At 33.1% G+C, this 27,812-nt stretch overlaps 1 protein-coding gene and 1 non-coding gene across 22 annotated transcripts; one reads left to right on the top strand and one right to left on the bottom strand.

Annotated features, from left to right (window-relative positions):
• Window positions 1-4,435: 4,435 nt before the first annotated feature.
• On the bottom strand, window positions 4,436-7,788 carry LOC121216170 (vacuolar protein sorting-associated protein 27). Of its 21 annotated transcripts, none has more exons than XR_005912223.1 (6): window positions 7,456-7,787; window positions 6,656-6,703; window positions 5,991-6,091; window positions 5,488-5,577; window positions 5,223-5,251; window positions 4,436-4,661 (listed from the first exon to the last, which is right to left on the bottom strand). XR_005912223.1 is itself a non-coding variant. In XM_041091518.1 (4 exons), the coding sequence occupies exons 1-4, from the start codon at window positions 7,723-7,725 to the stop codon at window positions 5,565-5,567; spliced, it is 432 nt and encodes a 143-aa protein (XP_040947452.1). In that variant the 5' UTR covers window positions 7,726-7,786; the 3' UTR covers window positions 4,436-5,564. The 21 variants fall into 21 exon arrangements, 5 of the variants coding, with proteins under 5 accessions (XP_040947452.1, XP_040947448.1, XP_040947449.1 ...); XR_005912224.1 differs by having other exon boundaries at window positions 4,436-4,658; window positions 5,223-5,264; XR_005912226.1 differs by having other exon boundaries at window positions 5,223-5,264.
• A 15,294-nt stretch (window positions 7,789-23,082) lies between these two features.
• Window positions 23,083-23,189, top strand: LOC121216444 (small nucleolar RNA R71). The gene has a single exon (XR_005912626.1). It is a non-coding gene; the product is annotated as a small nucleolar RNA R71 (small nucleolar RNA).
• The last annotated feature ends 4,623 nt before the right edge of the window (window positions 23,190-27,812 follow it).

The following is a 27,812-nucleotide window of genomic DNA, read 5'->3' on the forward strand; positions in this document are numbered from 1 at the left end:
ACTTTACTAATTTAGGCTTGGGGAAAATCTATAAAGCCACCAATTGTGGAGGGGTTTGTATGCAACTTGATCAAGTCTTCAAGGGCCTCTTTGCAAGCTCAAATAATCAGCTAATAATCTAATTTGGGTTAGCTCTTGGGACATATTTTTGGGCTGTCCATTTCTTGGTCGGTTCGGTTCACTCAGTTCAATTCAACTGACCACTTTTTCATAATTAAGTAATTTTATTAACCCAAATTAAATTGGATATAAATTAAAATTAATTATATTATGAATTAATACATATAATTTTGGACCGTCTTAGGCTGAAATTTAGTTCACCTCGATACTTCAAATTGCTTCTCAGTTTTACGCTTCTAGTAGTGTCTGCCGAGCCATTTTTTGCCCTTTGTGCAAATCTGTCGAAAATAACTAAAATTCATCAAAATTAATTATAAAATTAACTAAAATTCAACATGTTCATATTTTAAGTGCACTTTAATTATTTTGTAAAAATTAATTATTTTTTCTACAAGAATTTTATCGAAACTGTATGATTTTAAGTTAAAAAGGTATATAAAAATGTGTAAATTTCTATATTTCCACACCCCCAAACTTAATTCATTGCTCGTCCTGAGTAATGAAAAAATTAAAAAGAATTACTCAGAAAACAACTTTGAAAAATTCCTTCAGAATAACATTCTTCCCAGAATTATGAATTTAATATACTTATGCTCAAAAATAAGAAATTTGATAGTTATACTACTTAAGTATACATATCGTTCAAAATAATCTCAACAACTATTATGATAGCACAATTAGACTAAATGCTTCCTTAACAAGACATGTTAACCCTTACCAATTTGATTTTATTTCCTTATTCAAGATTAATGTAACGCCCCAAATTTTTAATTTTTGGTGTTGTGAATGTGTGACACAAAATATCTATCTACTTTAATGGTTATGTGTTTTGGGTGTGTTTGGGAGGTCCCAAGTTCAAGTCAGGACTTGGGAAAATTTTGGTATTTTTATGAATAAGCTCTATCTTTGATCAGTAGGCTTTTAAGTAAAATTTGGCAAATAATTAACAGAATGGGCTTGCTGGTCTAGTGGATAAGTAAAGTGTTGGTCTGAAGGAGGTCCTGTGTTCGAATCTTGGCATGGGCATTATTTTTGTTCGTGCGTCCACGAGACTTTGAGATGGACTAAAAATCGATGTTGTAACACCCCTAACCCATATCCATCGCCAAATTAGGGTTAAGAGACATTTTCGAACAAGACATAGTTCAACACAGTCATTTATCACCTTTCATACACCAAAGAATAACAAAACATTTATAACATTATCAAAATTGAATATCCTTAATTCACTTATTTTAAATTCAAATATATATATAAGTATTTCACAATTCAAATCAATCATACCTTACTAAGCATGTGTCACAAATAACACATTTCAAAATTCAAACTAATTCAATTCCAGCATACATCTAAATTCGAACCAAACTTGTATACATTAGAGTCATCTTCAATTAAATAATACTTTCAATATTTGATTCCCTAAATCCATCATATTAATGACATTTTCATAATTAAATCATATTAAAGCATATAACCTCACTTTTCAAATACAGAAAATAGGTTCGTACATAATTTCATTATATGAATATCAAACATTTCATTTTATAACTTCTTTATATGTACATAATTAAACAAATATGTATACAACTTAATGTACAATCACATATGCAACATTAGCAGCATTATAATATGGTCATACATACCTTTGATGTCATTATATTGTACACATATGACCATTTCAATAAAATCATACAATCATAAACTATACACACTCAATACAAATCAACTTGTCCTTTAATTGACTAATCCAATAAATTTATAGAGGCTAAATTCAAACTTGTATTACTCACTTAACTATCTTTACCCGAATTCGTCTACATCTTAATCATTAATTTTAAGCCTACTTTAAAGTCATTTATATATCATTTAAAAGACCAAAAACATGCATATTTATCTATTACAAGTTTGCGCATATGAATACACCACTTTAGCCATATCCAAATATCCATACAATTCGTATCATTTTACAAATACAAAATCAAATATTAAGTCCACTTGTATGAGCAAATCGTACTTTTATTAAATACTCCACATTACTAATTTATTTCATAACAAATTGGTATCCATAAATAACCTCATAAATTGTACAAGATTTAGCCATTAAATCATAAGTCAAAATATGCCACTTCCTAATCAAACCATATCAATTCAAATAATAAAATCATACCTATCACTTTACATTTTCCAAACCTATATCCATACACAAATTTATAGCATAAAACACACTTCCAAAACAGGTCTAGATCATGACCAAAGATACACATGTTCTTCCATACCTTATAACCGAACATACATATTCACATTACTAGTTTCTTTCAAATCAATTTATCAATATAAATATACTCTTACAAACCAAATTTAACTATCATTTCATCTATGATTTACTTAGCATTTCACTTATATGTCATAAATGAGTTCACTTAATTACTAAATTACATAATAATACCTTAACAAAGCATATCAAACATAATCACATAAATAAATATGCCATGGCCGAAATACAAAAATCAACATATCTATCACTTGATTAAAGCATAAAAACCATGCTTAACAAAATAAAAAAGCCATTTTCGCATGGCTCATATTTACATACCCAAAAATCAAACATATTAACTAGACTATACATGCCATAAATTCAAATTCAACTTAGTAAAATACCGAAATCAGTTGATAGTGCGATAGACTTCTCTGACGATCCCTGAGCTTGTAACCAACTTCCAATTCTATAAAACGGAAAGCAAATACACACAGTAAGCTATCAAAGCTTAGTAAGTCATAAGCAAATAAACATTTAATCATTTACATAAATTAAGCTAGACAATTAGTAATAAACCATTATAATTTCAGATAAAATTCAACTTATCAAAACTTATATAATTTGTAATAACTTTCCTCTTTGCCAAATAATCAATTGAACATTAATATAATTAATCATCAATTTCCTCAATACACATATACATCAAAGACCGAATACATTTATATTCAAATATGCAATCACATAATTCATATTTCACATAATTTTATATCATCAATTCATGTATACCACTTACCTTATTTTCACATAGGTAATCAACTATAACATACCTGGTCACTTAGCCTGATTTATACATCGTACATAACTTATCTTTGCCCGTTGAATCGTTCGGAATTAAAAAGGATACGCGGATAATTGGAATGCTTGTACAACACCAACGTCCCAGATGTGGTCTTACATCTAATCACAAATCGATGCCATTGTCCAGGAAGGGTCTTACACGTATACGAAATTCGAAGCCAACGTCCCAGACGTGGTCTTATACGAAAACACATATCGGAGATCCTATGTCATGACATATGTATCCTAACTATTTCTAGGGTTCGTACACTACACCAAAACGGGCTTTTAGTGGTGCTTTTTTAGGCCTTTAGCGGTGCTAAAAAGCGCCGCTAAAAGTATTTGCGGCGCTTTGAGAAGCGCCGGGAAAAACGCCGCTAAAGAACGCGTCGCTAACTTTAGCGGCGTTTTTTTTCTAAAAATGCCGCTAAAGATCAAGACCTTTAGCGGCGCTTTTCCCATAAACGCCGCTAAAGACCAAGACCTTTAACGGCGCTTTTCCCACAAACGCCGCTAAAGACCAAGACCTTTAGCAGCACTTTTCCCACAAATGCCGCTAAAAACCAAAACCTTTAGCGGCGCTTATACCACAAACGCCGCTAAAGACCAAGACCTTTAGCGGCGCTTATCCCACAAACGCCGCTAAAGACCACGACCTTTAGCGGCGCTTTTACCAAAAACGCTGCTAAAGACCAAGACCTTTAGCTGCGTTTTATCACAAACGCCGCTATAGACCGTGACCTTTAGCGGCGCTTTTATCGCAAACGCCGCTAAAGAACAAACCTTTAGCAGCGATTCTAGCAAAAACGCCGCCAAAAACATAATCTTTAAAAAACATTATTTTAATCAAATAATATTTATTTTTATGATAAATATTATATTATCTTTTATTTTTTATATTTGAACTTTAAATTTTTATGATAAATATACTTTTTAAGGATAAAAAATATTATTTAAATTAAATTTTCTATGAAAATTTTAACTTAAACTAATATATAAAAATTAATGAATTTAGTTTTAGAATTTAAAATAATAAATTAATAACACAATTAAAGTCAAAAAGTTAGAACTCAAGTTGTCGTAAATATTAAAGTAAAAATAAAAATTTAGAATCAAAACTAAAATAAAAAATGAAAAGATAGCTCAAATGTAGGTTTTTGCTGCAAGTTACACAGACAATAACGAAAAATTAAACACCACACATAAAATTTATCAAACAAGTTAAGAAATACATGGTGTAGCCATGCAGTATAAATACAATAAAATCATAGGGTAATTTTGCATAAATATCTTCAGAGTACCAAGAACAATTTGTCACAAAATTATAAAACATGATAAAAAAAATAAAGAACAGGTAGCAGACAAGCTATTTGTTACTTTTTGTTTTGCTTCCAAGGCTTCCTCAGCTGCCTTCATCTTGGCAACAGAATCATCTTCATCATCCCTGCTTAAGAAAACAAAGAACCTATTGTTAAACAATTTAGAACTTGAAAAAGAAAAGAACCATGTTACTCGAACTCAGGTATGAGTGTTAGGTGTCAGTATAAAGACATGTCAGATATGGGTATGAAGGCATGTCTGAGATGAGTATGTTCAATTTTTTTTCCAAGTTTTCCCACATCCATGGGTTTCGGACACTGGTACTTAAATCATAAAGAGTCGGAATAAAAAGCATAACCATAATAATAAAGTACGAACCTAAAAGAGCAAGTACATTCAACAACATATTTTTCTTGAAATCCCATAGAAGCAAGATAGCAAATCATGTGACAACTCTTATCATATAAAAAATAGAGGAACTAATAGATCATAAAACTATAAAGACAGCTAAAGGCAAAAGTGGACATTAGAACCAAAAAAACAAAATAAAGGCACTAATATAATAACTTAAACTTTTAGGTTCAATGATTCTTTGACATCAACAAAATTAATAATACAATTTCTATATGTTAAGAAACATCCTGGCTGAAGGTTAAATGAATAGGCTTAAACTTAAGAAGCAACTTACCTATGTTCGGCACCTCTTGAATTATTTACCTAAAACGAAAAGCTGTTTTTCAATAAATCATGTACACATCAACTCAAGATGAAGAAAAACAGAAAATATTAGTCCAATGTTATAACTGAAAATTGCATATCCTTGTACAGCTTAATGTGCTTGTTAGCATGAGAATTTAAAAAAAAAAAGAAACTCTTTATACTTGAAGGGACAATGGAAATTAGAACAGAATAAAACTAAACAGGCAAGAAATAAAACGGATATCAATGGACACCTCATCCCGAGATCTTGAATTTGAAGCAGGTGAGCGAGATCTATGCCTGCTCCTGTTGAGCGAGAACTTCAACAACATTACAACATAAGCCTAAGACAAATTATAATTTTAAGTGTCAGCTAACCTTGAGGTAGGCACAAATGTGTTACTAAAGACAAAAATAACAACATAAAGGCATAGAAAATAAATAAAAGTTCAAATAAAATAAGCAAGAAACAGAACTGTCTAAGTTAGAACTCTGAAGGACCAATCGGAATAAATAAAACGACTAAAATAGGCAAAAGAAAGAATACACAGAACGGGAAATATATAAAAATGTTTAGAAAAAAATAATTTATTCGAAAATAATAGCAATAAGAACTGATTTTAGACTGCCCCCCCCCCCAAAAAAAAATTCTACCCTTAGCATCCACAAAGGTAAAAGGAAAACGGATAAATAGTTCGAAACTAAATAGACGGATAAATAGTCAAACTAGTAGAGTTAGTATATTCATGTTTATTACGCTAAAAAAAATGTTCTGGGTATAGGTGTTGCAGAGAGTGTAAGAACATCAACTGAAGTCTTAAAAGATGCAATCTTCTCCTTTTGCTTGACACCGAGCCTCTGCATAAACAAACAAATAAGAAAATCAAGCATTTCTCTACCAAATGAGCACAACTTGTATTAGCTAAAAGTGCAAATCAACGGTTCAAGTTCATGTATTTACCAAAAACCGGACTAAATTCAGACTTACACAAATAAGAGGATGGAAGTCTAACAAATTAAAATTTCCAATTAAATTCAGACTTACACCATTAAATAAATAAGAGTTTTAAACTATCGGAGATCAAAACAAATTAGCAAAAACCAACTGTTCAAGTGCATGTATGCACCAAAAACAGGATGAAATTTCCAAATTTTGCAAATTAATATGATCAAATTCTAACAAATTAAAGGTTCCAATGAAATTCAAAATTACACCATTAAGTAAATAAGAGTTTTAAATTACTTGAGATCAAAAACCCATTTTGGGTATAAACTTTTGTAACTATTTATTAAATCTGCAACGTCGTTTTGATGCTTTTGTTCAATATTAGCTGATTCTCTAAGTTCCTTCCATGGATTTGTAGCGTTAGTAAGCTCATCTAAACTTAAAGCTAGCTTCTCTTTTAAAAGAACCCAGTACACCTTAAACAAATACTCCCAGCTAGTTTTATCATCAAAATCCACTTGAACCTGCATAGCATAAAGTAAAAGGCCTTTAAGGTAGAAAAAATCCTTACTCTTCAGTAATCTAAAAAGTGCCAATTATAGTAGTTATAAAAAAAAGCACAACTAATGAGGAGAAAAAGCTATGAGACATTCAAAAAGAAATCATCCATTGCATGAAGATAAGAATATCAAAGATAAGATAAGAATATCAACAGCCCTTTATGTGACAAAAATGAATGATAAGAATATCAAAGATACTCACCAACAAATTCAACAGGAAAGACAAAACATTTCTTAGCAATTGTAACATTTTTATCTGGTACCGACAAAATTGCATTTGGAATCATGTGCCGAGTTCTATGTTTTATCACAAAACGCACATTCGATTCCAAAAAAACAAATAATGAAAGAAAGATCGAAGAATAGTGAAAGGGTATTAAAAGCAACAAAGAAATAACAATTAAATTCAATTACATTTCATAGACTATAAATAAGGAAAAAAAACAGAGTGAAGATATTTCAGATAACCCAAAAAAAAAAATCAGAAACCCGCTCAAGGTTCATCATTAAGCGAAAACTATCAAATTCCCAACTAATTTCAAACCCAATTTTGTTATGAAATTGAGATCAACTTCCATACAGCAAAAATGAAAGCAATTTCGTAATCATCTTGTTTTGTAGGGTAAAAAAATAATAAAACCCTAGAAAATCAAACAAAATGAAACAATATAAGTGAATAGGGAGAGAAAAAATTTCGGTTTAGTGAAGGGACTAACATCTCTGGGGATCGGGGCCGCCGTCAGTGCCAAGGGACTCGAAGTCGCGGGAGGCGAGACAGGAGGGCGGTCAGCATCGCCCTCACGGAAGCCACGACCCTTGGTCTTCTTATGAGTAGAAAGAGAGGTGGAAGCGGTGCCAGTGATGGTGGATTTGAGCATAGGCAAGGGAGCTTGAGGGGAGGCATCGCCGGCGGCATTTGAAGTGAGGGAAAGCGAAATTTTGAAGTGAAGGATTTTGTTTTCAGAACTTGGGGGGGTTGGCGGCATTTGGTAATAAAACCCACCGCTCAATTTTAAGTTTTTTTAAGTCAAATCTGATTTGGGGAAGAAAACGATCCCGTTTTGGTATTGTAACATTTGCGGCGCTTATAAAAAACGCTACTATTGTATAATTTTTGCGGCGTTTTTATTAAAAACGCCACTAAAAATTAAATTCTTGTATCAAACGACGCCGTTTTGAAAAATAAAAATTCTCATAGTTGCGGCGTTTTTGGTCCAAACGTCGCTATTGCTTACCTTTAGCGGCGTTTTTCTCATAAGTACCGCTAATGATTGACTTTTTTTGCAATTTTATATTTAATTATTATATAATTCATATTAATTTTAAATAAATAATTTTTGAAAATTTAAGTAATATTTTAAAGAATTAGATAAATTTTAAAATTTTTATATAATTTTTGAGGTAAGAAAACAAAAAATTTTAAAATATGAATAAAAAAAGCTTTAAAAAACTATCCATATCAATATCTTTATAAATTTTAAAAGCTTTATATAATTAATATTATGATTTATATTGAATTAATTCAATATTGATTAATTATCATTATGATTTAAATTAGGGGTTAAGGGTTAGGGGTTTTAGGGGGAAAGTTGGGCCTTTTCTTTAAAAGTATATAAATATTATAAAAATAAAAGTTAAAATCTTTTTTAAATTTTTAAAAAATTTTAAAATCTTTTAAAATTCATTTTAAAATTTTAAATCACGAAAAATATAAAACCTTTCAAAATTGAGAAATATATATGTTATTTACTCTTTAAATGATAATTAGAAATGTTCACTACCCATACAACCCACCTAGTGCAAAATATGGTTAGGCTTAGATTTATATTTTTTATTGTTTTTAAACAATGAAATGGGTGATTCGGGTAAAACGAGCTTGAAGTTGGAAAAGCATTTAAAATTTAATAAGTATTTGCGGCGTTTTCTTACAAAACGCCACTAAAATATTTCAATCCAGGACATAAACAGCGCCGCATTGATAAAATGTCAAAAATACTTGCGACGCTTTCAGTAAAACGCCACAAAAATATTTCATTCTTTATGAAAACGGCATCGTTTTGACATATTTAAAATCATATTTCCGGCGTTTTTTCGAAAAACGTCGGTATAAAATTTTTATTCCTCAAATTAAACAACGTCATATAGAAAATTTAGAATATAAATTTGCGGCATTTTTTGGCTTAAACGCCACTATAAAATATAATTATTCTAATGAAACGGCATCGTTTACAAAAATTCGAATGTATATTAGCGGCGTTTTTTGCTATAAAAGCCGCCAAATCTCAATTTTTTATATTCAATTAGTCTAAAAACTTATATAAAAATTAATAATGTTTACAATTTTTTTATATCTTTTACACTTATATAAAAACTTATTTAATATATAAATTAAAAAATACTTACCCTAAACCTTAAACCCTAACTCGACCCCAAATCTCTAAACCTTAAACCTCTAACTCTAAACCTCTAATCCCAAACTCATAACCCTAATTACCCCAATTAACCACTAACCACTAACTACTAATCCTTATTATTTAATATATATAATTTAAAAACATAAATTAAATCAAATACTATACTCAAACCCGACCCTCAACCCCTAAATCCTAAACCCTTAACCCTTAACCCTGAACTTTAAAACCCTAAACTCATAACCCCCAGCCCCTAACCTCTAACCCCTAACCCCTGAACCTTATTTCACATATAAATTAAAACACACTAATTAATCTAGACCCTAAACCCTAACCTAACACCGAACCATAAACCGTTTAAATCCCTAACTAGCTCTTAACCTCTAACCCATAACCTTTATACCCCATTACCCTTAAATCACAACCCTTAAACTAGAATCTCTAATCCATATATAATCCCTAAATATTCCGTAATCTATAAACCTTAAAATTGGGACTCCTAAACCGGCCTTAACTACTAAATTAACCATATACCCTAAACCATATATATATTAAACTATATATAATGATAATTATACAAAATAAATATTTTAAAATTATTACTATTGTATCCTTTACAATTATATATGAAATTATTTAATATATAAATTAAAAAGCAATCAGTCATGTACCCAAAAAAAATTCAAATATTTTTAATTAATAGTATTTTAATTTTTTTCATATTTAAAAAATATTTTGCTATGTTTTTTAATTCAAATTATTTCAATGTCTCATTATTTCAAATTTATCCATTTTTAACAATATTCAATTAAAAATATATTGAATTTTAATTAATATAAACAAACAAATTAAAAAGTAAAAAAAATACATAATATGTTTTTGCGGCGCTTTACCAAAAACGCCGCTAAAGGTCTGCGCATTAGCGGCGCTTCTTGAAAAAACGCAGCTAAAGGTCTGCCCATTAGCGGCTTTTCTTTAAAAACGCCGCTAAAGGTCTGCGCATTAGCGGCGCTTATTTAAAAACGCCGCTAAAGGTCTGCACATTGCGGCGCTTCTTGAAAAACGCCGCTAAAGGTCTGCGCATTAGCAGTGCTTCTTGAAAAACGCCGCTAAAGGTCTGCGCATTAGCGGCGCTTCTTGAAAAACGCCGCTAAAGACCCACAAGGTTTGAAAACGACGCCATTGGGCTTAGGTTTTTTACGGCGTTTCCTTAAAAAATGCCGCTAATGCTCATTTTTAGTGGCGCTTCTCAGAAATCGCCGCGATTGATCGATCTTTTACGGCGTTTTATGTAAAGCACCGCTAATGCTCAATTTTTAGCAGCGTTTGTCTAACAAATGCCACTAAAACCACCGCTAAGACCCTGATTTGGTGTAGTGGTGCGAGGCTTTCGGACATTGATTCTCAATTGGATCGAACTTAAAATACAGCTCTTTTACCCAATATACATTCGGCCATACACAATTTAATTCAAAAAAATTCTATTCATCGTGTAACATATATATATTATCAAATTTAACGACATTTATATGTTTAAAGACTTACCTCGGATCTAGTAGACGAAATCGACTATTCGTCTATTTTCGACTTACCTCGGTCTAATTCCGTTTTCTTTCGTTCTTGATCTAAACATATTCAAATTAAACTTATTTAATCATAATTTACTTAATTTAGTCTAAAAACATATAAATGGACACATTACCATTTTCCCCCTGACATTTTACAATTTTTTGCAATTTAGTCCCTATTGCATAAAACACAAAATAAACAAAATTTGCATATACCATAGCTAGGTCGAATCTTCCTATAGTGCATCTAAGTCCACACATTCTATTTATTTCATATTTTAGTCCCTAAAAATATTATTTTTGTAATTTAGCCTTCAATACTCAATTTCATCAAAAATTCCAATACAAAACATATTAATCTAAAACATATATTTCATTATTCATCATTAAACATCACAAAACACAATTATTCATTAATGTCATCACTCAAAATATTCATCAAAATAAAAAATTCAAGCATGGGTTGGATAGTATTCGAAGCAACGATCTCAAAAACGTAAAAATTATCAAAAATCGAAACAAAAACTAACCTTAATCTATCTAAATAAGTGCTGAATGTTCAAAGTTTTTTCTTCTTTTATTTCTTTTGTATTTTTTGTGAAGAAAAGATAAACAATTACATGGTTCTTTTATTTTATTAACATATATTAACATTATTATTTTACTAAATTAACCTTTACTTAACAATATATAAAACATATAATATAAGGTCATTCTTGACCATTGCCATCCACTAACTTATATAGTGGACTAATTGCATCATAGAACCTCCAAATTATAAAGACAATAACAATTAGACACTTTCATATTTAACCATTAATTTTTCATTTTACACAATTAAGCCATTTTATCAAATTAAGCACCCAAACAATAAAATTAATTCACGAAACTTTCACACATAAAAATTCACACATAATAAACACAGAAATAAAATTTTAAAATATTTTTAGACTCGGATTTGTGGTCCCGAAACCACTGTTCCGATTAGGGTCAAAATCGAACTGTCACAACTCTCCCCCTTAGGGATTTTCGTCCCCGGTGAATAGGTTCGGATAACGCTCTTTCATTGTATCCTCTGGTTCGCAAGTTACTTCATCAACTCTGTGTTTATGCCATAGTACTTTAACTAACGAAATTTTCTTATTTCGCAATTCTTTAACCTTACGAGCCAGGATGAGAATCGGTTCTTCTTCATATGTCATATCGGACTTAATTTCAATCTCTGTCGGACTAATCACATGTGAAGGATCAGACCGGTACGGAGTATTGAAACATGGAATTCATTGTGAATCTTTTCCAACTCAGGTGACAATAGCAATCTATAAGCAATTGGCCCGATACGCTCTATGATCTCATACGGCCCAATAAATCTCAGACTCAATTTGCCTTTACGACTAAAGCTGAGAATTTTCTTCCACAGTGATACTTTCAAAAAGACTTTGTCTCTGATCTGAAACTCTATATCTTTTCTTTTCAAGTCTGCATACGATTTCTGACGATCCGATGTTATTTTCAGACTATCGCGTATCACTTTCACTTTTTGTTCAGTTTCTTTAATCAAATCGACCCCGTGTATCTTTTTTTCACTGAGCTCAGTCCAATACAATAGTGTACGACATTTACGACCATACAAAGCCTTGCCATTTGATACTAGATTGAAAGCTATTATTATAAGCAAATTTAATCAAAGCTAAGTAGCATTCCCACGTACCTTCAAACTCGAGTATGCAACATCTCAACATATCCTCAAGTATCTGAATGATTCTTTCGGATTGACCATCTGTTTACGGATGGAACGTTGTGCTAAAGTGTAGTTTCGTACCTAAAGCATCTTGCAGTTTCTTCTAAAATCGCGATGTGAACCTCGAGTCTCTGTCTGAAACAATAGAAATAGGCACTCCATGCAACCTCACAATCTGAGAAACATACAATTCAGCTAGCTTATCAAGCGAATAATCTGTAAAAACTAGAATAAAGTGTGTCGATTTAGTCAATCTATCCACAATAACCCAGATTGCATCTTTCTTGCTCGGTGTCAACGGTAAACTAGATACAAAATCGATCGTAACTCCATCCCACTTCCACTCGGGTATCATAATCGGCCGAAGTAGCCCAGAAGGTACCTGATGCTCGGCTTTTACTTATTGACAAACTAAACATTTTGAAACAAAGTCAGAAATTTCTCGTTTCATACCATGCCACTAGTAAAACTGTTTCAGATCATTATATATTTTTGTACTACCCGGGTGAACAGATAACCGACTACTGTGAGCTTCATTCAAAATTATCTTAATCAACTCTGAATTCCTCGAAACACATATTCGATTTCTGAACCTCAAACAATCTTTGGTATCTTTGTTTCAACACTCGATTCACATTAAGCTCACTTTTCTAACAAATCATTATCAACTTTCTGAGCATTACAAATTTGTTGAACAAATAACGGTCTTGCTTTCAATTTAGCAATTATCAAACCATCATTAGACATAGTCATATGCGCATTCATTTTTCACAAAGCAAACAATGATTTTCGACTTAAAACATCAGCAACAACATTAGCCTTTCCCGGATGATAGTTAATTACGAGCTCGTAGTCTTTTAACAACTCTAACCATCGACATTGTCTCAAATTCAGATCTTTCTGAGTCATCAAATATTTAAGGCTTTTGTGATCAGAATAAACATGACATCTCTCACCAACCAGGTAGTGGCATCAAATCTTCAATGCAAACACAATAGCTGCCAATTCCAGATCGTGTGTCGGATAGTTCTTTTCGTACAACTTTAACTGTCTCAGGTGTCTTAGTTTGTGTGGGAATTACTGTTCATCGGTTGAAGGTAAGGTTTAATCGTTTATGGGTTAAAACCTCGATACGAGTTTAATTTGGGATCATGTTATGTGAGATTAAATTAGTGTTATTTTTTCAATTATAAGCTTTGGAGTGCTTGGAGACTATTTTAGCATCAAACAAAACTAGTTGTGTACCCAAAACACAAAAAAAAAAGGATTCGGCAAAAAGCTAAAATTGCTTGTTGTTTGGACAGCAGTAGGAGGCTAAATTTGAAAAATCCCTATAACTTATGGAAATCGAATTAGAGGATGAACAAAATATGGAATTAAATCTTATTGAGTCTAGTTTCTCATAGAAGAAACGGTGTAATTAGGAATTGTAAATCATGAGGTATAATAAAATTTGTGAGAAAAGGTCAGATTGAATTCGGGTTCCTCCATTCTGACTTTGGAAAATCATCAAAAATTGGAGAAAAATAATTAAGGGTTAAAATTTACATGTTTAAATTATTAATGAGTCTATTTTCAATAGAAACAAATGAAAACATCATCCAAACAGAAAGGTATTTGAGTCTAGTTTCAAAGACATCAAGTGAATCTTAATTCGGAATTCTGTAGCTCAAGATATAAATAATTTAGTAACAGTGACTTAAGTAGATAGCTTTGAAGGAACATATAAGTAAATAATGACAATATATATGAATAATTAACTACCATGGGTTACATTAAAAATGGATCACGTGGCCAAGGCCAATTTGGGCCTAGTGGGCCACATGGGTGTGTGAGCCCATTTTTTTGAAAAGTTCAGTAAGGTTGCACGAGTTGCCTAAGTCGACTGTGGACCTACTGTAGGGTCAGTAAGCTTTACTTAGACATCTATATTTGATCTATCTGTCTGATTTCTATACTGAGCATGACTTATGATATCTGAATGTATGTACTATTAAATGCATAATGACATGACATATTTTATATGTTGCATTGCATCCGGGTGGGTTGATGATATTTGGAGGAAGTGTCTGAAAGGCTATTAAGCCTGTTATCTAGCAGCTCAGCTGCAACCTTCTGATTATGCGCCGCATTTCGGTACAGCATGGTGTGTAGGGATGGGTGGGTTGATTTAATCCCCACATGATGTGTAGGGTTGGACGGAGATGGTGTGTAGAGGCTGGTGGGTAGGATTCTGATTTACTATATATGCATTCTGTATCTGATATGGGCCAAGCCCTAATGTATTTTCTAAGACTGTATCTGAATGGGCTAAAGCCCAAACTGGTTCTATGATGGGCACAGGCCCCAGACTGTATCTAACTAAATTCTGTTGATTATCTGTATGCATGTTTTCTGTGAAGATTACACACTGAGTTTGCGAAAACTCACCCTTTCTCTGTTTAATCTATACAGGTAATCCCCAGACTTGACGGGTCGGTACAGCGGAGGACTCAATGGTAGCCACACGTAAATTTTAGACTTTTTTCCGTTAATGCCTAGAATTTATTACTTATTTGGGGTTTTTGATGTATCTTCTGGACTATGGATGGGTTGGCTTTAAATTTGGGACTTTATACTATTTTTTATGGATTTTCTTAAACTGTAACTCCTCAAAATACAGTTTTTTTTTCTAAAAACTAAGGTTTTTCGTAAATAGAAACAATTTTCCCTAAATTAATTGGTTACAAAAGCTTCCGCTAAGAGACAAGTTTTAAAGTAAATGAACTAGTTTTTTTTCGAATTAAATAAAAGCTAACTTACTGTAAAGGTTTTTAAACTCAACAATTTTGTCTTCAAATCCCTTTCCATGTGACATCGCTAGATTCGGCCAAAATGTCTAGGTCGAGTTTGGGGTGTTACAATTAAGCTACAATCATTAAGTTTAACTTATGCCTTCATATGTTGAACATAGCAATTTCTCTCCACTAATGTAGGTAGTATAGAAAACTTGAATCAATAGGTCTTTGAAAAAGTTGTAACATAGTTAGGCTAGAGGTAGGTAAAAGATAGATAAATTTAGGCTTTTAAACCCTAGACTCAGCTTCAATCGAACCTTTGCAATAATTTCCCTCAATACACCAACTTACTTTGCTTTCACATGCTCTTTTGTACATCTATTTTCTTTCAAGTACATGTGCTCTATTTTTTTTGAGCATTTTACTGTATGTACTACAATTTAGAGCATTTGATACTTCTTTCAACTCCCCCAAACTTGTTTTTAAAGAATATTCTGAATAGTACTAAGTCTAGTGTTTGGGACAATTTAAAGATAATTAAGATAGAAGTGATGGCTAAATATTGCAAGGGTTCAAATAAAATTAGGCCATATAGTCTCAAAGTTGGGTTTCAAAGGATAAAATTTCATCAAGGTTGGCTTGAAAGGCTCAAACGGTCCAAACAAGAGTTGCCTAAATCATTTTCAACATTCCATGCTTCCTAGGATTTCGCCTCAAAAAACTACTAAGTCAATTCTAAAGACTTAAACTTTCATGCATGCCTACCTTTCTTAAGGAACTAAAAAAATTTTATGGTACGATTTGCATGTTTTATTAAAAATACATTTATATCATTATTCAGCTACCATAACAATTTATTGAAATAATAGAACTTTATTTATACTGAAGTTTACCATACTTAACAAAAGTTCAAATTATTGAGCAAAATATATCCTAATCATAATTAAAAGAACTATTTATTTTGAGTGGAAATAATTTCAATTTTTCGGTCCCCTTACTTAAAATGAACAATGTCCTCATTGTTTAAAGTGAATAGATACTATACACTAGGTAGGATTCTAGAAAAGAAGAGGTGAGTCAATTTGACTGCTTAAGTTCCAAGCTCTTTCTAAATCCAATACTAGACATGTATATATCTATTGCCACACTTTATACTTCGCGACTTGTTCAATTTTATTAATGATTTCCATCTCTTGTTTTATTATGCAAAAATTCCTAATTAACTTTATCCTAAAATAACCTAAGAACATTAATAAAATAAAGTCGAGATCCCCCCTTTATTTATTTGCAGATCCTTCCGAATTCGACTCATCTTTTGCTCCATCATTATTGTCTTTGCATGAATCGCTTTGCTTCTTTTTCGATAATGGGCTCCATGGTTCAAATATGTAATCTAGAAACTTAGGCACAAAAATAAATGTGTCATTGTAAATTTTCATAAGAGCACTTCTCATCGAGTCATCCCATATTTTTGAGTATTTCCAGTAAGCTTGTTGCTTCCACTGCATAAGTTGCATTATGTCTATAACTTTGATAGCTCATCTTGAAGATTTGGACGAGGCGGTTGAGCTTTAAACATTGAAGTCTCGATATCAGATTCAACTTCTGGTTCCATTGGTTCCACCTTATCAGGGACTTCGGCCGATTGCACTGGCTCGATCTCTGTGGGATCTTCTTCTTCTTTTTCGGGATCCTCACTTTCTTCAACTCGTTGCTGTAGAATAGAGTCTCCAACTATTCGATAGAGGTCCCAATCTGTGATTGTGCCCTGGCTATAGCCTGTCTTCTTTACGTTTGCAAGAATTTTAGCTTTCAAGCATAGAATTGTTATCGTAAAGGGAAAGTAAGCTGGGCCAGAACGTGAACGTCTAACGGCACAATTCCGCATTTCCCTCAGGATGACTTTTCTCACATCAATGGTCTTCCTAGTTAGAATCGAGTATAATAAGACCATTCACTCTAATGAGATTGTAGTCCAATGTGAGCTAGACATAAGGCTGAATCGGATGAAGTGGAACCATACCTTTGCGAGTGGTGTCAAATATTCTCTTCGACAAGTGTGGATTCCTTACTTTGACACAACCCACTTAGAACCTGAAACTATAAGTTCCTCGAGAATTTCTTAGAAATTTTCAGACTCTATATTGCTCATCAAGGAGGAATATTCATCGTTTTCGAAATCAGGCAATTCAAAGAACTCATTAATAGTGTTTGAAGTTATTGGTACCTTTATTCCGCGAACTGGAACTTCCGTCAACTCGCTTGAGGTTAAATTCACATAGAGTTTGCGTACTAACTCCTCATCCACACTAGGTCTCTTTTCACAAAACAACTCCCAATTAAGAGTTTCAGCAACCTAACGAATACGCGCCATAAAACCAATATAGTTGCTTTCTTTCAATGTGAATGTGAAACCTTGCTCTGGATGCATCTGTTGATTCTTGAATATGCTCTTGTATCTTGCTTTGGCTTCTTCACAATGGAACTTGTTTTGTGATTCATCAATTTGGGCAGATGCACGAGTTCTCTTGCTAGGCATGATTAACCTGATCATAAGATGCTAACAATTATTTTCTCAAAAATTTAATTAATATAAAATATTAATAATTCAATAAATTTAAAAATTAGATAATTAAATTAAAATTTAGGATAAAAATTGGTCTTACCACTTATTTTGTAAAAATTAAGAGCTCTTAAGAAAAATAATTTTGAATCAAAAAATGGCAAGTTGAAGGGCTTTTTGGCTAAGGATGGGTGAAAGGGTGATGTACCGCTCAGGTATGCAAGGTAGCAGCGCGCAGTAAGGGATGAATGTGAGCAGCGTACGGATCGTTGAGTAGGCCTGGTGTGGGCGCGCTCGGGGTGCTGCTGACCGATCAGCTGGGTGATGCTATGGCTAGAGAATTGTTAGGAGGTGTCGACACTTAAGGGTTTTGGTGTTTTTGGAGGGAATGGTGTATGAATGATAAAAAAAGAATAGATGGGTGAAATTTATAGTGAAAGGAGTAAGAGTTAGAGTAGAATTCTTAAAAATTCTAAGTTCTAATTTTACTTAAAGTAAATAACAATTAATAATTAATATAATGTATATTAAATTATTATTTGCTATTAATTTATTAAGATAAAAACTTATCGAATAAAATATGATTAAATTAAAACTAATTCTAACTCTAAATAAAGCTGATAATAATTAATATATATTATAATGGATATAATTATATATTAATAATTATCATCTTTTCTTTTTTTCTTTTTTTTTACTGAACTAAAAACATTTATTCTAGATGCTTTTTGAAAATATTTACAAAAAGAGGCATCTAATTTTTAATATTTACAAAAAGAGCAACTAAATTTTTAAAAATAATTTAATTAAGTTCCTAGACTTAATGCAAATTCAAAATTGAGTTGCAACATAAAACTTGGATCAATATTGACCCTTTTATTTGAAAAACTAAAAATTTATTTTGTCATTTAGGGAATAATTTCTTGGAAAATTATGTTAAAATCAATTCCCAGGAAAGATTGGAGAGGTCACAAGCGGTCCCGCTTAAGTTCCAATCTCCTAGACAGAATTTATATAAACATACTAATCCCGAAAATATACCCTAAATCATTTATTCAATTAGAAGAACAAGAAAAATTAAATATCTGATAAAATGAAGAGATTTGATTCTGTTCAATTTTATCTCCCCAGTAATGTTTCAAGCGTTGAGCATTAACTCAAAAATTACCTTATTTACCTTGAAGTTCAACAACTCCGTATAGATAAACTCGATGAATCATAAATGGACCGGACCAACGTGATTTTAACTTACCTAGAAAGTGCCTTAATTTGGAATTGAATAACAAGACTTGCTAACCTGCTTCAAATTCTTGAACTCGAATGTGCTTGTCATGCCATTTCTTGAGTCTCTCCTTAAGTAATTTGGCATTCTTGTATGAAGACATTCGGAATTCTTCTAACTCGTTAAGTTGAAGCAACTGTTTCTCTTTGGCACTTTTAAGATCCAAGTTGAGTCGTTGGAGAGCCCAGTAAGCTTTGTGTTCTAACTCCAAGGGTAGATGGCAGGCTTTCCCAAAGACTAACCTATAGGGTGACATCCCTAAAGGTGTCTTGTATGCTGTCCTGTAAGCCCATAAAGCATCATCCAGTCTCTTGGACCAATCTCGTCGGTTCGGGCAAACTACCTTCTCAAGTATGCCTTTGATCTCTTTGTTTGCCAGTTCAGCTTTCCCATTCATCTGCGGATGGTAAGCTATAGCGACCTTGTGTTTCACTTCATGTTTATCTAATACCCATTTCAACCACTTGTTCACAAAATGGGACCCTTCATCACTGATGATGGCTCTTGAGGTTCCAAACGTTGTAAACACATGTTTTTGCAAAAACTTTATTACAACCTTAGCATCGTTTTTCGGATATGCCTCTGCCTCAACCCACTTAAACACATAGTCTACTGCCACTAATATGTACTTGTGACCAAAAGACGGAGGGAAAGGACCAAGAAAGTCAATACCCCAAACATTGAATAATTCTACCTCAATGATGTTTGTTTGAGGCATCTCATTTCTGTTGGTGATATTTCCGACTCTTTGACATCTATCACAACTCTTTACACAAGCATATGCATCTTTGAATAGTGTTGGCCAAAAGAATCCGACTTGCAATACCTTGGCTGCAGCACGTGTACCTCTGAAGTGTCCCACACTCGGAGCTGAGTGACAATGCTATAAAATCTTATGTACTTCATCTTCTGCCACACATATCCTGATCATTTGATCTGCACAGTTTTTAAACAAATACGGTTCTTCCCAAAAATAGTACTTCACATTGTGAAGAAACTTTTTCTTTTGATGATACGTCTTACCAATCGGCATCAAACCATAAGCTAAAAAGTTAGCAATATCAGCAAACCAAGAGGTATTATTGACATGATTTACCTTCAGTATGTGTTCATCTAGAAACGTCTCTCAAATTGGTATAAGAGGAGAGTTCCTTTCTTACGGCTTCCAATCTAGACAAGTGGTGTGCTACTTGGTTTTCCACTCCCTTTCGATCTTGAATTTCTCGATCAAACTCTTGAAGTAGAAGTACCCATCGGATCAGTCTCGGCTTAGTGTCTTTCTTGGCAAGTAAATACTTAATTTTTGAGTGGTTCGTATAAACAATCACTTTGGTACCTACAAGATAAGATCGAAACTTGTCAAAAGCAAACACAATAGCAAGTAACTCTTTTTCTGTTACCATATAATTCGGTTGAGCTCCTGTCAGATTCTGACTCACATAGTAGATGGGATGAAAAACTTTGTTCCTTCGCTGACCCATGACAGCTCCGATCGCGAAGTCACTTGGGTCATACATCAATTCAAATAGCAAATCCCAGTCTGGTATGACTATTATGGTGCCGAGACAAACCGACTCTTCAAATCATTGAAAGCTCTTAAGCACTCCTCATCAAATTTAAACTTTGTGTCCTTCCCCAATAATTTGCATAAGGGTTTAGCAACTTTGGAGAAGTCCTTGATGAATCTTCGATAGAAACCGGCGTGGCCCAAAAAGCTCCTAACACCTTTTACAGATATTGGAGATGGAAGTTTCTCAATAACATCTACCTTTGCTTTATCTACCTCGATTCCATGTCTTCTTATCTGATGTCGTAGAACAATACCTTCTCGTACCATGAAATGTCACTTTTCCCAGTTAAGTATAAGGTTTGTTTCTTCGTATCGCCTTAGTACCTTGGCTAGATTGGCTAGGCAATCATTATATGTATCTCCGAATACTGAAAAATCATCCATAAAACTTTCAAATATTTCTCAACCATGTCAGTAAAAATAGATATCATACATCTTTGAAATGTAGCAGGTGCATTACATAAACCAAATGGCATACGCCTAAATGCAAATGTACTGTATCGACAAGTAAATATTGTCTTGTGTTGATCTTCCAGTGCTATTGTAATCTGATTATACCTCGAGTATCCATCAAGAAAATAGTAATAGTCTCGCCCTGTGAGTCTATCCAGCATTTGGTCCAAAAATGGCAAAGGAAAGTGATCTTTCCTAGTTGCCTTGTTCAGCTTCATATAATCGATGTAAATTCTCCATTCCGTAACCGTTCTAGTCTGTATCAACTTGTTATTCTCGTTTTCAATGACCATGATACCTCTTTTCTTTGGCACGCACTGGACTGGACTTACCCATGAACTATCTGAGATAGGGTAAATTATACCCACATCTAACCACTTGATAAGTTCTTTCTTGACTACGTCCTTCATGATGGGGTTCAATCTTCGTTGTCCATCAATCGTTCCTTTTTCACCATCCTCTAAGATAATCTTGTGCATGCATACAAATGGACTAATTCTGTGAATATTGGCTATGGTCCATCCTATAGCCTTCTTGAATTGTTTCAACACCAAGATGAGTTTCTCTTCTTCCTCAGTAGTTAATTCTACTGAAACAATCACAGGCAGAGTAAAAGAGTTACCTAAATAAACATATTTCAAATGTGAGGGAAGTACCTTCAGTACCTAAATCACATAGTGCCTTACCACAATATGTTGCTCCAATATTGCAAGGTATTGTATAACATCCAGGATCCTTCAATTTTAGGGGTAGTTTGTCTTGAAGATATGCACTGCATTCCTTCGTTATGGATACCGTCTCAAATTCTCCAAGCCTTCATTTTTTAGACAGGGTATCCTTCATGAATTTGACGTAGTTTGACATTTGTTCAAGTGCTTCAACCAATGGGATGTTGATATGAAATTGCTTGAGTATGTCTAGGTACTTCTTGAATTGAATTTCCTATTTCTACTTCTGAAGTCTTTGAGGGTAAGGTGGTGGAGGTTTCTTTACTAGAACTGGTTGATTCATTTTCTGTGGAAATTTTGCATCTAACGGAGTTATTTGTTTATCAGAATTAGCTAGTTCAGAAATTACCTTGTCGAATTTTGTAGATTCAATTTTCGGTGAAACTGGAATTTCAACACTAAGGTGAACTTCCTCTGAGTCTTGAGCATAAGCTGGCTCCTTCTCAACTTCAACAGAATTGGGCTCTAAAGTCTTTCCTATCCTCAATATTAACGCTTTACAATGCTCCTTCCCTAGATTCCTTAGATTCTCCATATCACTAGGTAAAGCACCTTGTGGTCGGTTTCGGAGTTCAGTTGCAAGCTGGCCCACTTGATTCTCCAAATCCCTTAGAGAGCCATCAGCTTTCGCCATATATGCCTTCAATAGATTCTCTAGGCTATTGGATGGTTTAGCCTGGGTTGGTTTCTAAGCTTGTGAGGAAAAACTAAGTGGTTGGGTCGATCTAGGTTGGACATAATTGTTACTGGTTCCTGCCCTTTGACTACTCTAGAAAAAATTCGAGTGGTTTCGCCATGATGGGTTATAGAAATTGGATTGTAGTCCTTTCCTTCCTCGATTTTGGTTCTGGTTACCCATGTAATACACAAATTCTAGGTTTGATGGACATTCTTTGAACAAATGTCCTTCCCCATAATAAACACAGGCTACATTTTCAAATTGATTCAGTAGCTGTGCTGCAAAACTATTACACCCATTAGAAGTAAGATTTTTTAGCATTGAGGATATTGATGATACTTGAGATGTGAGTGAAGTAAGAGTGTCTACTTCATGTATTCCAGCGACTCGTCTTCCTGACGGTGCTCGATTGGTTGGCCATTGATAATTTTTGCTGGCAATCCTCTCAAAGATTTCATAAGCCTCATTATAAGACTTAGAAAGGAGAGCACCATTAGCAGAAGCGTCCACTACCGTCCTCGTGTAAGCATTGAGACAATTATAAAATGTCTCAAGTTGTACGCAACATGGGATTCCATGATGAGGGCACTTCTGTAATAATTCTTTGTACCTTTCCCATGCCTCATACAATGACTCATCATCCATTTGTTGGAAAGCAGTGATCTCGTTCCTCAACTTATCATTCTTTCTAGGCGGGAAATACTTTATTAGGAATTTTTCTACTAACTCTTGCCATGTTGAAATTGAGTTTGGTGGTAATGAGTTCAACAAAGCTCGAGCTCTATCCCTTAGTGAATATGGGAACGACTTCAATTGTAATGCATCTTCGGGTACTCCGTCTAACTTGAAAGAATAGCTCACCTCCATAAACACTCTTAAGTGTAGGTGAGGATCTTCGATAGGTATTCCACTGAATTAGCCAACTGTCTGAAGTATCTGGCACATGACTGGGTTCAACTCAAACTCTTATGTTTCAATTTCGAGTCTCCTAATACCCGGATTAAGATCATGAAAGACTGGCATGGTATACTGACTTAAAGCTCTATCCCTATCATCAGCAATAACGATAGGATTTTGAGCAAGGTTTGCTCTATTTTCTTGATTCAGACTTTCGAAGTTCATCTCTTTAGTCCTTCTCTGACTTGCTTATCTTCTTCGCTATCGAAAAGTTCGTTCAATCTCAAGGTCTATAGAGAGTAAATCGATGATTCGGTCAATACTCATAAACACCTGAAATAACACAAAAAATTAACTAAGTTAAAATTTGAACAGAAAAATAAAGAAAAATGCAAAACTAATAACTTCACAAATAATGACTTTTTTAAAACACAGTCCCCGGCAACAGCACCAAAAACTTGGAACAACGGGAATGTGCAAGTGTACACAATTGCAACAAGTAATAAAGTGACAAGTAAATGTCGAGTTATCATACCCAGAGGGACTGTAAAAAGAATTATTTATGAATGTTATTTAAAACACTTTGGTGAAGAAAAAATATTTTGTTTGAAGAAGGTGATTAAAAACTAAGATTTTAAACTAAGTGAACTAAATACATAAATATCAAATGCACAATTTCAAAATATGATTTTAATCAAGATGACATAATTGTGTTAGATTAATTACATTTCTTAACATAGAATTATTAAACTCATGTTTATATTGTTACGAATAAGTTCACGGCAACTTGGTAATTTGCTAACTTATGAACATACTCACATACCAAAATCGATTTATCTCTTGACTATATCCCTATGTCAATTCAACCGATTAAACAAATCTTAATAGGAAAATATGTTATTGCACATACATACTTATTAAATCGAAATAATCTCTTGAACATATCCCTATGTCAATTCAAACAATTAACTCGATTTAATGAGCACACAAAAGACTATGTAAGGTAACAAAGTATCCTGACCTTGAAACAGGTTAATCACAATAATCTTGCAATTTATGCAAGGCAAATGTATCGTCAGATACCATTGCTAATCTAACCCTCAGCTACCTTAGATGATTAAACATGCACTGATTAAGTACTGTGTCCACTAATTACAATTCCAATCCATTTAAATAAGTAATTCATTAGTTACCTAACAATTGTAATGTAAGAATAACATAGTCATGATTTTACTTAATCAAGCATCTTACCGAGGCCTATAACAACATAAACACAATTTCAATAATTTTAACAAACAAAATGCAATCAACCTAACGCGAATAAAGTTCAAGATAAATTGATTAAATTAACCATTCCAACAAAATAAATATTCATAGATATGTTCAGCATAACAACAACAGAAATTAAAGAGATAGGGAACAAGAATCAAATCTGGTGTTTTTCTGTGGCTTGACTAGTTGCTCCGTTCTTCCTTCTCCGTTGTCCTCGTCGACCAAGGCTGCTATGAACACTTAATTGCGGCTCCAAATATCTGATGAATGCCCCTTTCCCAAGAGGAGAAATTGGCAAGAGAGCAAGGGAATTTTGGAATGGAAAAGAAAAGAGAAACTGGAGAGAAGAGAGGAAAGATGTGAATGCTTAAAGTGTGTTTAAAATGACTAGCCTAAGGGGGTTTTTATAGCTGAGGAAGGCTTCTAAAAATAGCTAAAATTATCAGCCAAAGAGCCCTCCCTAGGTTGGCCACACATGTGGCAAGGTTTAACTTTACTAATTTAGGCTTGGGGCAAATCTGTAAAGCCACCAATTGTGGAGGGGTTTGTAAGCAACTTGAACAAGTTTTCAAGGGCCTCTTTGCAAGCTTAAATAATCAGCTAATAAGCGGATTTGGCTCAGCTCTTGGGACGGTTTTTTTGGGCTATCCATTTCTTGGTCAGTTCGGTTCAGTCGGTTCAGTTCAACTGGACCACTTTTTCATAATTAATTAATAATAATTTATTAACCCAATTTAAATTGGATATAAATTAAAATTAATTATATTATGAATTAATACATATAATTTTGGACTGTCTTAGGCTGAAATTTAGTTTGCCTGGATACTTCAAATTGCTTCTCGGTTTTGCGCTTCTAGCAATGTCTGTCGAGCCATTTTTTGCCCTTTGTACAAATCTGTCGAAAATAACCAAAATTCATCAAAATTAATTATAAAATTAACTAAAATTAAACATGTTCATATTTTAAGTGCACTTTAATTATTTGGAAAAATTAATTATTTTTTTGACAAGAGTTTTATCGAAACTGTATGATTTTAAGTTAAAAAGGGTATGTAAAAATGTGTAAATTTCTGTGTTTCCACCTTCCTCTTGATTGTAACCTTGAGCAACAAGCCTATCCTTCTTCTTCACTATACTATCACTCTCATATGCTTATTCCTAAAATCTCACTTAGTACCTATAGTAGATTTATCACTTGGTCTTTCTAGAATGGTGCATACATTGCTTCTCTCAAATTCATTTAATTCATCTTGCATTGCCAATATCCAATATTCATCATTTAATACTTTTTTGATATTTTTAGGCTCAATGTCTGAAATAAATGCAACATAACTTCATGTATTTATAAGAAAATATCTAGTAGTTACCCTTTTGGACGGATCTCCCAAAATCTTACCATCCTTCACATAGTTAAACTCCATTGGATGAATGACTTCCATATCCTCTAATGTAAGATCCTTTAAAGCATCTTGAGTTTGTTCTTGTATTTTCTCACTTGATGATTGATCCACTTTATCATCATTACTAAAAATTTCTACATCATCATCATCGTCAACACAAGAATCTTTTCTATGAGGAAGGTTAGAGTCATCAAAATAACTTGTATAGACTCTTCTACTACTAAAGTTCTTTTGTTAAATACTCGATAAGCTTTTGAATTTAAAGAATAACCAAGAAGATTTTCCTTCATCACCTTTTGCATCAAATTGCCAACATTGTTTTTGTCAATATTAAAACAAAACACTTGCGTCTAAAAGGATGCAAATAGCTAATGTTAGGTTTTTTGTTTTTGAAAAGTTCATTTGGATTTTTCTCTAAAATAGGCCTCATCATTACTCTGTTAAAAATATATCAAGTGGTGTTTGTCGCTTCCGCTCAAAAATATTTTGTTAAATTGTTTTAACAAAGCATAGTTCTAGCCATTTCTTCTAAAGTTCTATTTCTCCTCTCAACAACTCCATTTTGTTGAGGGGTTCTAGGTGCTGAAAAATTATAACTAATTCCATTTGAGTTGCAAAAATATTCAAAACCAAGATTTTGAAAATCGAATCCACGGTCGTTGTCACATTCCAAAAATCGGGAGTTAGTAGAATTGGGCTTGTGAACCGAGAGAGAGAAAGAGGACATGCCCTAAGTTTTTAGATTATTTGTGTGTTTCTAGGAAAAAATGAGTTACTAGTCTGTTGGTTTAGTGTTGCTAAAATTATCCTTGAAACCCAAGTTCAAATTCCTTTCCTTACACCATTTTTATTATTTCGCAAATTTTTCTTCAAACTTGTAACATCCCAAATTTTTAGTTTCAAGATTATAAAATTATTTCAATAACGAGTAATTGATTTAGTGGTTAAGAGAAAACAAGGAGACAGTGCAATTCGCTTAGAAACCTGAGTTTTATTCCCTTCTCTTCTAAAATAGCTTAATTTTGCTAATATTTCTCCTTCACCCTATTTTTGTGTCACCCATTCCTTTTAAACTAGGTATAAATATCACTTTTTCACTTACTTTTCAGCCTTAATTCAAATTTTCTCCTACCCTAGTTGTTCTCCTCTCCTTTTTTATTTTTTTCCTCAAAGTTTCTTCCTTTCTTTGGAATTTCATCACAGTTGTACTGCTCCATTGTTAGAGTTTTTATTTTTATTTTATTAATAATTAACTCAGATATTTCATCCTAATTGAGTAATTAACTTAGACGTTCATCCGAAAACTTAAATCTGGGTAATGGGTAGTGCAAAGGGCAAATTTGTGTGAGATCTTACAGTGTTTTGTTTTGTTAATAATTTCTAATTTGGCCAATTACTTTAAAGTATGAATGGGGGGTTTTGGGTTACTAATTTTTGGGGGTTAATTATGTTTAGGTGTTATTCGAACTTCCCAGGTCAGCAGTGACTACATGCATACCTTTTGCAGCAAACCTATGTAAGCAACCTTGTTGATTTGGATCTGAAAATTATTATGGTAACATTGATTTGATTGAAGCTTTAAGAGAGTGTTTTAGGGATGATTTGGCATCATTTTAAATTGATAAATATTGTATTTAGATTTAGGCTTAGTTTATGTCTAAAGGAGGAATTGCGGGTTTCACAAGTAGTGCTATGGTTGTGCGAAAATAAGGTGTGGGTTCTAACCTATAAA

Source organism: Gossypium hirsutum, chromosome D04, assembly GCF_007990345.1.
Source record: "Gossypium hirsutum isolate 1008001.06 chromosome D04, Gossypium_hirsutum_v2.1, whole genome shotgun sequence".
Classification (NCBI taxonomy): domain Eukaryota; kingdom Viridiplantae; phylum Streptophyta; class Magnoliopsida; order Malvales; family Malvaceae; genus Gossypium; species Gossypium hirsutum.

What these genes read in the sequence shown, in the direction of transcription:
- LOC121216170 (XM_041091514.1), bottom strand. Translation starts at nt 7,725, where the DNA reads ATGCCGCCAACCCCCCCAAGTTCTGAAAACAAAATCCTTCACTTCAAA. An exon ending in CGGCCCCGATCCCCAGAGAT is followed by an intron (nt 6,704 to 7,455) that starts GTTAGTCCCTTC and finishes TATGCTATGCAG; the next exon opens with GTTCAAGTGGATTTTGATGA. An exon ending in AAATGGGTTTTTGATCTCAA is followed by an intron (nt 6,092 to 6,476) that starts GTAATTTAAAAC and finishes TTGTTTATGCAG; the next exon opens with AGGCTCGGTGTCAAGCAAAA.